Here is a 12,661-nt window from a genome sequence, read left to right as displayed (position 1 = left end):
GGATCCTGTAATTCATATTTTACAGAATCTAATAAAGTTTGTATAATTTTTAGAAATAGGTATAAGTTAATGTATTTATATGAGGATTACATATATATACTACATGTATACTTCACAGAAAATGTATAGAGAAATAGCATCCTATTTTGAAATATGTAATTTCAGTGTAGTGTTAAGTCAAATTATAACACAGCATTTCTAAAATTAAAATTTATCTTTATTTCCTTAAATAAAAATATATTCTAAGCAGTTTGTATTTGGTACAGATGAAAGGAGTTTTGAAATAATTAGTTTTTTTCTTTCTTACTGGATGCAATAATCTGGATATAAAATTCTATCTTAACCTCCTTTGTTACCAAGAAATATAATCCTAATTTTTTTTTACAGGAAGTAACTAGAATATTATGGCTTTGTTCTTACATTAAATCTATTTCTAGGTGTTAATATGAGAAGAAATCCCAAGATATGATTAAAGTAAATTACTTGTATAATATTATTTAGTGACTAAAATCTTCTGACAGGAGTATGCTTTTCAGGCACTTTGTGCTCTGTTAATTGAAAGATCTCTCCAATTTATCTGTGGCTGTACTATCGAGCACACATATAAAGATGTTTTTGGCCAATCTTATTCCTAAGATTCTTTCTAGCTGTGTTTTTTGTTCTTCCATTGCTTGTTGCAATTACGAAACATCTTGTAGCCGTAGAAAAACAGTCCTGGCATTTTAAGCAGCCACAAACTACTTCGTCATCATGGAGACCAATAGTGACAGAATGCTATCTTGTTAAGAAGCTACTTGTAATTCTTACTTGCATCTCAGAGAGAACCAGACTTCTCTGGAAAATCCTTGGTTCTACTTTCCTGAGCAGTTGGAGTAACTGCCTTAGCGAGAACGTGAGCTCTGCTCTTTTCTTGATAGGTATCTGGAAGTGTCCGCTTTCCAAGACTCTGACAGTGACTCAAATGTTTACATTGCTTAAGTTCTGAGCACAGGTAATGGCAGATTAAAACATGACCACCATGACTAACAGAAACAAAAGGTTTATTGATTAGGATCACCTATTGATGACAGAAGACAAGGAGGCAGTACATGAGGCTGCAGGGCATAGGGATATTGGAGCAAAGTAAAGGAAAACTGAAAGGTAATGCTAGGCTTTAATAAAGATTCTTGATGGCAAGGAAAAAAAATCCATAGATCCATGTCTGGTCTCACTGTGCTTGTAAATCAGAAATCTAATAAGATGAGTGATAAACACAGTGTTCTTACAGTTCAGGGTGTATTTTGCATTTGTGTGGAAAAGTAAAAAGCAGTGAGGCTGAGAGTTTTCATAAATTACATCGCTTGAATGACAAACTGTTCTGTACTCATATACTGATTCTATGTTGTCCTCACGGAATTAGTTCCTCTAGTTTTAATTGCATATCTAGCGTTCTCTTTGGTTTTCTGCAAAATCAGGCTTCTGCTTTTGTTATCCTTAAGACTGGAAGCACATGTTCAGCTAAGTTTCCAGTGGCAGTATTTGCATGTATACATGCCATGGTGTCTGTAGGCCAGCATATATATAAAACACTGTGAATTGCACTCTCATTGGCAGAGGTATTGTGCACACATTGGGTTTATTGTAACTTTCTCTGTAACCTAATGGAGGGAGGGATGGAAGGATGGAGTGAAAATTTACTAGGACAATTGTTATGTAAAACCTTAGTCTGCTTATTTTTAAGAACCTACAAATTATTTTCAAGATTCCTAAAAAACACTTTTCAGACAATGCACATGCTAATTATCTATGATTCCTGTTGGTGTTTAAGCCTGAATGGCTTTTTGGACATGTACTGTAGTGGGTCAAGTTCCTGGACTCCTTTTCCTCTACACTGGCAAGAAATTTGTTTTATAAAACTTGGTCATATAAAACTGCTTTTTAAAAAGCATCCTTCATTTAGTCTATTCAGATGCAGCTACATCTATTAATATTTTGCAAGTAGTGTAAGTGTTGATAATAAATGTGAAGCATGTATTTTAGACCACTGAGTAAATCATAACATTAACCATCACAAGACTTGGACAAGAAATTAGCATAAATATCTATGGATTTTAGTCATCAGAAGTAGTCCAAACTTTTTCTGAAATACTTCCAAGTAAGATTTATTTTCAACTTGTATGTTCTTGGTAATTTCCTGATTTTGATAATTTTATTACTGTGTCGTGAGACAATGCCCTTGTTCTTAGGAAGTGTTCTCTGAAGTGTTTATGGTTAGAGACATTATGTCTAGAGCTGCAAATGATCCACAAATTATACATAGACACAAATAAATATAAATACAAACATATACACATACTTACATGTATACATAGAGAGACAGACATACTCAAGCAAATATTGAGAGAACAAGAGAATTATAAAGCAAATATGGTAAAATGGGAAATCTCTGTGGAATTCTCTGTCCTTACAGGTTTTCCGTAAGATTGAAATTACTTCAAAATAAATAAAATGTATGTTCACATTAATGAAATGGAAACTGTTACAATCTTTTTTTAAAGGATATTTTGACAATATGTATGAAAAGCCTTAAAATATATATACCTTGAACTAATAATTCTGCTTGTATCTGGAGTAAGGAAGTAATCTTTGACATGTATAATGATGTGTACATGGAAGTGTTCATCACAGAACTTTGTGCATTACAGCAAAAATATGTTTTAGCATTCTTGTAAATATACATCATCAGAAGATGGGCTTTTTAATTAGGATGTGTCTATATATACTATATCATTTTTAGATTTCATGTTGCAGGAAAAACTTTTATTGTTATGGAAAATATTCACGATAGTGTGAATGAAAACAACCTTGTTATAAGCAATTATAATGATGTTTTTCCTAATTTTTATTGTGGGAAATTACACATAACATAAAATTTACCATCTTAACCACTTTTAGGTGTGCAGTTCAATGGCATTAAATATGTTCATAATATTGTACAATCATCACCACTATCCATCTCCAAAGCTTCTTTTCATCTTGTAAAATGGAACCTTTATACCCATTAAACATTAACTTCCCCACCCCCCATGCCCCTCAGCCCCTGCGGACCACCATTCTACTTTGTCTTTATGAATTTGAAATACTCTGAGTATCTCATATAAATGAGATCATACAGCATTTGCCTTTCTGTGATTAGCTTATTTCATTTAGTATAATGTCCTCGAGATTCATCCACGTTGTAGCATGTGTCAGAATTTCCTCCCTCTTTAAGGCTGTATAATATTCCATGTGTGCATATACCACATTTGCTTATCTGTCAGTGGACATCTGGGTCGCTTCCATGTTTTAGCTGTTGTGGCCTGTGCTGCTATGGATGTGGGTGTATATAATGGCCTTCTGTGAAATTGTTTGCTCATAAACTTTTTTTGTTTATTGGAATGGTATTGCAAAGGCATCATAAAATGTGAATAGTAATTTTCATAAGTAGTAAGGCAGTGGCAATTTTATTTATTTTAGTTGGTTGGTGTGTTTGTTTGTCTTCATGGAACATATACTTTTAATGAAGAAAAGAAATAATGTTGCATGGCATAAGTCCCCAGCCAGAATGTGTACGTTACCATATATATTATGGCACAGTTGGAAATATCTTTCCATAGTAACCAAAGTAATAAATTACAGCAATACCTTTTAAAATTAAACACCAGTAGTCACTCTCTCAAGGGTATGTAGTGCTCTAAATAAGAATGGTGCCAGTTCTATTACTGTACCAGTGCTTCTGGTTTTAGGTCAGTTTTCTCATAATATGTTCCAGATACTACCTGCATGTAAGTCACCTGGGATGATTGTTAGAAAAGAAAGCACTTTGAATAAAAACCCTGGGGTTGAAGTGAATAAATGTGCATTTGTATAAAGCATTCTCAGTCATTCTTATTTATTCTTTCTTATTATAGGAAGTTTGAGAAATCATACTGTAAGTAAATCTGATTCATCCAGAACTGGAATCCAAGCAATATGAATAATATTTCATAATTTGTTCTATAAATGGATCACACAATAATTCTCTGAGAAGAGCATACCCATTCTTTTAAAATATGATGCCATTTATGAAAAATTTAGCTATGTATTTTTGAAGGGCATCTTTGTTTAAAGTGATGCACATCCATATATTCTGTATTTGGCAGCATTTGAGGAATTCAGTTCCTTTGTATCCATGTTAAGATGACTTTGTGTTTTATGTACAATGAATAGGGATTAGTTCTTTATCCAAATTCATGGTACAGAGTGCTCCACAAACCACATTAGAAAAGCCTATAAATGCATCAGCTGGATCTGCAATAAAGATGAATTACCTACTTACATACATTAGGGGCATTGATCCATTTACATTTGTTCATATTCTGTACTTTTATTTTGTGTCAAGCCTGTTCCTTCAGAGAGGAAAGAAATGCATGATTTTGAGACTGGGGCCTAAATGAATGATGACTCATGGTAGCTGAACTTATTTAATTTTGAGTATATATATATATATACATATATATATTTATCAATTAGTAGATTAAAAGGACCCCTCACATATTGCATGTGGAGGTCAGCAACCATTTTTGGGAAAGAGGTGCTTCCAAACTTTTAAGTGAAAATATTCTCTGTATTATGGTTCTCTTTCTTTTCAATTTCAGATTTTGTTGATGGACCTATACATCACAAGGCCTTACTAATATCTGTGACTGTCTGTAGTTTGCTCTTGGTCCTTATCATTGTATTCTGTTATTTCAGGTAAGTTTCCCACATGTAGACATAGAGTTTTGAGTTTATAACTTTATCCTCTTACTACTGTCCTACCTGTTGACATTTCTTTGACCTGTTTGAATCTTAGATTTTCCTGATACTATCAGTTACTATTGATAAATATTTATCCTAAAGAAGCTTTAATAGATAGCTATCTCAATTCAGCTCCAGACATCAAACCACCCAGATCAACTTCATCCCTAGGGAAACTGGGGTGGTTTGGGAATTCAGAAACTAGCTGCTACTGAAGTTTGGTTCTATGCAGAGAAATAGCCAGGTTGAACTTAGAATCACTCTAGTTATTTCCTCAGCCAACAATTTCCAATTAGTATTGAAAGATTTTAAAGATAATTTATCAATTATTAAAGTAAAGTTCACTTATTAAAGTTAAGTGACAGTTACAAAATATTTTCATCTGTTATTTTCTGGTTTGTGAAATATGAAGGACCTTTGAATTCTTAAAATTTGCCTTTTTGTAATGTTCATTTGTGATGCTGTTCTGTAAATGAGAGTTGATTCAAATGAACTCATTTCTAATAGGAGACATAATTAATGACCGAAAGTTTTTAAAGTTTAAATTTATTTCATTTGCATATATTACGGCTCTACACATAACCTTAGATGACAGGATTAGCTGTTACATCTTTTGTCAACTCAAGACCTGCATCTTTAATTAATTAGGGACTTTAAAAGGAATGGTTTTAGGGAGTGAATGAATACTGGAGCTGTGTAGAAACATTAATGGGATTCTTGTTTGGAAATAGGCAATTGAACAGAACAGATTTAAAAAAATTATGGGCAGTTAAGACTGAGTAAAATCATGTAGTTTACTTAAAAAAATAGGTTAGTGAAATCATTATGATTTGTGTTTTGTAAATCATAACTAAGGATAATACTAAGCATTTTTCTTCTATTTAATGTGCTAAAATAAAATCTGTGATTACTGTTTTATCTGTAGTGTTTTACCTGTAAAATTGCATTTCAGGGTTTATAATTATCTTCCCCTGTGCATCTTTAGGTATAAAAGACAAGAAACTAGACCACGGTACAGCATTGGGTTAGAACAGGACGAAACTTACATTCCTCCTGGGGAATCCCTGAGAGACTTAATCGAGCAGTCTCAGAGCTCAGGAAGTGGATCAGGACTCCCTCTGCTGGTATGAGAACAGATCTTGAATTTAAAGGAAATGTCTTGTGAGAAGAAATGTCTATAGCTACAGGCTTTCATTTTACTGAAACATATATGGTAGTGGACAAAGAGAAAGCTCTGTGCAATTAGACATCAGATCTCTAATGCAGGGCTTCCTGATAACATTTTGACATATTGTGGGTAAGGTGATTGTTTTTTAATGAAAGTGTATGGTTACAATCCAGACCCTTGGACATTCTGATAAAGAGCAGATTAGAAAACATTAAACATGGGACTATCTTCCCTCTGTTTTCAGTAAGGATAGCATTACTGCACTTTGGCTAGGCTTTGGAAGCAAAAGTATTACAACCAACGGGGATCTGAGTACTTCTGCAGGGGAAGAAGGCTGCATTTCAGCTGGAGGGTTTACGTTTCAGGAGGAAGTCCTGGTTTTTGCATTCAGGAGAGGTTTAATTTTCTGATGGCCAACACTGCCAGTCCTGAAGAGAATACACCAAATCCAAGGCACTTGCTTTAATGAAAAAAGCATTTGGTTCCTTTATGGACCTGCAAAAACACTACTGGGATTCAGGAAAGAGATGACAATTTTCAGGAGAAATTTTTCCTTAATAAAATCTTAAGATTGATTTTCCTCATCTTTATTGTCTGGTTTTGACTTTGGATATCTTGTTTCCTTGATTCCTTCTACTTAGTATGAAAAGTAACATTAAAAAAAATCTCAAGCGAAAAATTTGTATCTTTTTTTTGACATACAAAAAGCTATGTATATTTAATATGTACAACTTGATGAGTTTGGAGATAAGTATACATCCATCAAAGACTCACCACAACCTATGCCATGAGCGTATTCATCACTTCATAAGTTTCCTCCTGCCCTCTTTATTTTTTATGATAACACTTAACATAAGATCTGCTGTCTTAGCAGATTTTTAAGAATACAATACACATTGTTAGCTGTACACACTGTGCTATACAGTAAGTCTCTGGAACTTACTAGTTTTGCATAACTGAAACTCTGTTCTTTCTGACTAATACCTCCTCTGGAGAAAGAGACCAGACAGAAAACAACTTGTGAAGCAGTCATTAGTTACCAAACTGATGGTACTTAGGATGTCATTTCTTTTTGTTTAATGTAGAAGTTCTCATTATCAAATTCTTGATTTTTTTATTCTTAGAATTTAATTATATGTGGCAAATACAATTCTTGTATTTAACAATCTGTATTATACTTAAAAAAAAAGGAAGTACCAATACTAAAATTCCCTTTAGTATTAATCAATCAGATGTTTATGCTTTTGGAGTTGCAGCCTATTATTTGTTTGCTATTGTCTTCCTTCTGCTAACCCATCTTTCTCATGATGGCAGTTCTCTCTCTAAAATCTTTGACCTTACTATGTCACTTACTGGATCAAACATTCTAATATCGCATAGTGTTTATGGGTCTTCTTTCCTAGCTTGGAAGACATGGCAAGTAAACTCAGCCCACCTGCCCGGCCTTCCCCGCCCCCGCCCCCCCACCTCCCACCTGCTTCCTGAGCTCTAGCATCAACCTGGAGTACTTGTTTCCCAAACACGTATTTGTAAAGTCCATGTCTTTGCAAACGTAGTGTCTTTCTGGAAGGTTCCTCAGACTTAGGACTCAAGGCCTACCCGACAGTTATCTCTGTGACAGCTTATCCCAGGCTGAGCCAGTCTACTTATCTTGTGTCATAACATATTGCTTGTAGTACCAATACAGTAGTTTAAATTCATGTTACAACTGGTGTTAGTGTATCTGCATCTTTAGGTGGATTATCACCTCTTTAAAGATCAGGATTACATTTTTTTCACTTTGTATCCCCGGTAGAGTACCTGAGTGATTGAAGGGCTGCTCAACAATTTGTTTTAAAAAGCTTTCAACTCCAACTTTAAATATCTGTGAAAATGATATCTTATTTCTATAACCTAGATACCAAAAAATGGCATTTGGCTTACATCATATAATGGTTAATAACAGCCACATTACTAGGTGTCTTGCCAATGGGTTTCAGCCCTGGGCAAGTTCACTTTTGATTTGGTGAGATGAAAAATGACAATGGAACGTTCTTGAGGTGAAAGAGTTCATAACCAACTTTATTACCATGGGGGCAGGTCAAGAGCTAGAATCCCTTCCCTGTCAGAGCAAGTCTGCATGCAGCAAGCCGGTCTCTGCCTCTGGGCCTCTCTGCCCCCACAGCCATCTCAGTCTCTGTCCTTGGCGCTGCCCCCACTCCAGCCTCTACCCTCCTGCAGTCCGGCAGCAGCCCAGAGCACTGGGCAGGGGCTCTTTGTATAGAGTCAGTAACAATGTATTGCCCACACGTGTGCAGTGGGCATGCCGGCCTGGGTCAGGTGAGAATCCTGGCCATAGGAACTTCCATTTTCTCTACACTAGGGCTCCAAACCTGGCCAGACACTAAGAATTAAATGTGTGTGTCCCCATGCCATATATATATATATGGTGTAGCATATTATTGAATACATGATATGATGATAAACTTATCATTTATACCCCATTATTTGACCTTGTAAAGGAAGAAAAGGTGACATAAATTCTCTACCTGAACATTTAAGGCTCTTAAGGGGAAAGATCGTTTGTGAAAAATGTTCCCAATAAGTATTATTAACTTAAGGACTCAGCCTTACTCAACAGTATATTTGCAAGTAGGTGTGTGTATTGCTAACTCAGGGACATGTTAGAGAGTACAGAGCATTACTTACAGCTACATGTTTTCTAGTGTTCATACAGATACATGGCATGAACATTAGAGACTGTCAGATGCCTGATCACGTGATCAGATAACATGGCTGAAATAGCAGTAACTCCTTATAAATTCTTATATATCCAGTTGTACCCACGAGATAATTCTTCTCTTTTGGTAGCACAATTATAGTAATTGTATCTTACAGACATTTTATCTATACAAACTTTCAAAATAGATATCTAAGAATGTAATAGAGAATGAAAATTTAGGTGACATTTAGAAGCATTTGCTAAATAAAACAAAATAAATTACATAGTTTAAAAATTTTCCAAATCATATTTTCAGGTCCTTAAGTGTTATAAAAAATCTCAAAATACAAGTACATGTTAAATTCCTGAATATAATTTGGATACACTTTTTATCTTTGAGATACGTAGTTCCTATTTTTTTAAGCATTGCCAATTACATCAGATCTTTCATTAAATTATGAGAAGATACCATTAGAAAAGAAGGGGAAGAAAAACTGTTAGAAAATATCCTATAGACTTACATAAGCAATGCTTTGTAACATCTGTAAATTAAATTTTTTTAAAATAAATGTGGAGGCTCTCTTCTCAGCTCAATAATATCACAACTTATGGATTTGGCCCTCAACTGCTTAGGGCTCTTGATCCTTCTGTTCCCTCATTTGGGGGAGCAAGTTTGACCCCTAAAGAAAAGAAGGCTGTTCTACACATATACTGGGCTCCTCATTTCCTTCAGGCTGAGTGGCTTAATGGCATGTCAGCAGTGCTTTTATTTTTTAATCCTTCTTTTAGAAAATATGAAGACTATTTTTTCCCATCATCTTTCAATGATGTTGGTGCCCTTAACAGCTCTGGCAATGGATAGCACTACCTCATAACTGATAAAATCATCCATTACACAAAAACAGAGCCCATCCTAGTTGGTAGACATCTGTGGTAGGCAGAATAATGGCCCCCAAAACGTCCATGTCCTGATCCCTAGCATCTGTTATTTTACATGGCAAGGGGGGAATTAAGGTTGCTGATCAGTTCACTTTGAGAAGAGATTATGCTGGATTACCTGGATGGACTCATTGTAATTACATGGTTCTTAAAACTGCAAAACCAGAAAGAAACATTTCAAGTTTACTTGAGGCAAAGCATATCTCTGCCAAGAGTGCAGTGCAGTTTTCTGATCAGATCCTGTAAGAGTTTTGGGCTAGTTTTCTTTATGTATGTCTCCTACTGTGTGAATTGTCACAGATGCTTGGCTCTTTCTGTCAGGGAGTTCCATCTGAAGTGCAAATGGGATGAAGATCAGGTGTAAAGAGATGTTTAACCTCTATGTCACTTATTTCTCATATTTTCTTTCTCTTGGTCTCTACTACATTCTCTATAATTCTTCAGAGTGCTCCAGATCTAATGCATTTTAGCTGTCCATTGTACTTTTTTATTATGATAATTAACTATTACTCTTCAACATAAAACTTTAAATAATTTCTGCTTGTTTATTTTTATTCCATCTTCTATTTCTTTATGGATTTCATGTATCTGCTTTTGGCATTCTCTATCTGAAAATCCCAGTATCTGTAATCTGAAGGGGTTAAATCTATTGGGTTGTTTCTCTCACTTCTCATTTATAGTGGCTATTTCCTTTTTGTTTTAAGGAATTTACTCTGTGGAATCTTCCCTTTTCTCCCTTCCTTCTGTTCCTGTGTTTTCTCCCCTCCCTTCCTCTCCTCTCTGCCTCACCCTTGGAGATTTCCTTAGTTCCGTGTAAACCCACAGTGCATTGCAGTTTATTCCTTATCTTCTACCCGTGATCGAGTTGTATGGTAACAAGAGTTCCTCCCGAGCATCCAGAATTTCACCACCGCAGAGGAATGAGAGCTACTCTGCCAATGATTTCCTCAAGAGAGGATTTGTATTGTTTTTTTGCTGGGAACCATGGTACGCTACTGACCTAGGGCAAATATTGTACCACTCAGTGGCCCCAGCTTAATGCCAAAGACTAAGTTCAATTTCTCTGTTTTAAAGGGGTCAAAGTTTAGACTTGGAATTCCCAGTTCTGGTGGTAAACTTCACCTAGATAGTAGCCTGGCTTCTGTATACGCTTAATGCTACTCTTCTCCCTATCTGTCTCCTTCTTTCTCTCCTGCTCCCCCCTGCCCCCCCCCCCCCCCCCCCGCCGCTTGGAGATCTCCTTTATTTCATTGTGTGGCAGTATTCTATTCTGCCAATTACTGTAAACCCATTCAGGTTTTATGACAATAGGTAGAACAAAACATTTAATAATTCATAAGTAATATTTCAAACATTCATAATCTACAATCTAAAAATTTATAAGAGGGCGGTGTAAATTAATAAATAAATATAAACAACTTGTCTATATTAGGGAAAAATACTGGCTAAGTATATTTTACATACAATAATTGTTTCTTCTCTGGAGGAAAAAAAATTCTTTAAATAAATCTGTAGTGCTGTGAATACACTAACAATGTGTTTTGGGATTTAACAGGTCCAAAGGACTATAGCTAAGCAGATTCAGATGGTGAAACAGATTGGAAAAGGTCGCTATGGGGAAGTTTGGATGGGAAAGTGGCGTGGCGAAAAGGTAGCTGTGAAAGTATTCTTCACCACAGAGGAAGCCAGCTGGTTCCGTGAGACAGAAATATATCAGACAGTGTTGATGAGGCATGAAAACATTTTGGGTGAGTCTGTATAGAAATGTTCAGGGTTTCCTAGCTTTCTTCTTTTTCTGTTAACATCTGCATATTAACTCATCTGTCTAGACCTGTTATGAAATATATAGACATTTTCTTCTTGGCATGAGCCCAAGAGCATCATAAGCTTCTGATGGGAGACCTCCCAGAAGGAATGACTAAGGCACTCTTATGAATGAATGGTAGGCTGGAAATGGAATACTCTCAAATGTCTCTTTTTTTTTCTTCAGGGACAGGAAATGCAAATATAACACCAGAATTTCTTAGGGTTTCCTAGGGATTTGAAGGAGCCCATTTTTGTTTAAATGTTGTGAAAAGTTATAGGAATTTTATCTGCATGGTTTATTTATATCCTGAGTTTATATGGAGAATTGATTTCCTTTTTACCTTCTCAAGTTAGAAATGATCTAGCTGGATCATGCAAGTGGAAGTGTCTAAGCTAATCATGGAGCATATGCCTTGACTCAGGATATGTTTTTAAAACTCTTATGTGTAACTAGAACACCATGAGTTATTTACTGTTAACTTAAAAATAACTTAAATATCAATTACTGATTAGAAAACTCCTGTTTTGAGGTAGAAACTCTTCATGTATTTCTACCTCACTGTTTTGATTGGCTCTGGTTGTTATAGGCAAAATCATAAATTGAATGAAATTTGAAACAAAAGGCACCTCTGACAAAGACTGATGTTTGAGAATATAAATCATTCCTGAAAATATTCAGAAAACACTTAGCTCCAAACCTTTTTGTCTGTTTTCCTTTTAGGGTTCATTGCTGCAGATATCAAAGGGACAGGGTCATGGACCCAGCTGTACCTCATCACTGACTATCATGAAAATGGTTCCCTCTATGATTATCTGAAGTCCACCACCCTAGATACTAAATCGATGCTGAAGTTAGCCTATTCTTCGGTCAGTGGCTTGTGTCATTTACATACTGAGATCTTTAGCACTCAAGGCAAACCAGCAATTGCCCATCGAGATCTGAAAAGTAAGAACATCCTGGTGAAGAAAAATGGAACTTGCTGTATAGCTGACCTAGGCTTGGCTGTAAAATTTATTAGGTTAGTATCAAGATGAATAAATACAATTTTTATGATTCCCTCCTATCATTTTTTATAGATTATACATTTTGCAATTCAGTGCATCTAGGATATTTAATAGTGGAGGAGTTTTATTAATGTTGGTTTTTGTTTGGAGGGGAAAAATTATTTTATTTGCAACACAAAGTGTCCTATTGTTCTGTGCTCATCAGTACCCTGGCTTTGAGACCCTGTTGTTCATGTTAGAGCTGC

General features: G+C 35.4%; 1 protein-coding gene across 13 annotated transcripts in view; it reads left to right on the top strand.

Annotated features, from left to right (window-relative positions):
- Positions 1–12,661, top strand: part of BMPR1B (bone morphogenetic protein receptor type 1B) — a 402,305-nt gene that overhangs the window by 356,191 nt on the left and 33,453 nt on the right. For all 13 annotated transcript variants that reach the window (XR_012131647.1, XR_005061803.2, XR_001853580.3 and 10 more), the window contains 4 exons: positions 4,656–4,752; positions 5,783–5,921; positions 11,161–11,353; positions 12,133–12,430. Coding sequence is in view for 10 of the 13 variants with exons in the window: in XM_037020221.2 (XP_036876116.1) it covers positions 4,656–4,752; positions 5,783–5,921; positions 11,161–11,353; positions 12,133–12,430 (727 nt within the window). In the remaining 3 variants the exon portion in view is untranslated. The remainder of the gene's footprint in view (positions 1–4,655; positions 4,753–5,782; positions 5,922–11,160; positions 11,354–12,132; positions 12,431–12,661) is intronic.

This window comes from Manis javanica, chromosome 5 (genome assembly GCF_040802235.1).
Source record: "Manis javanica isolate MJ-LG chromosome 5, MJ_LKY, whole genome shotgun sequence".
NCBI lineage: Eukaryota > Metazoa > Chordata > Mammalia > Pholidota > Manidae > Manis > Manis javanica.
This window is presented reverse-complemented; position numbering and strand designations above follow the sequence as displayed.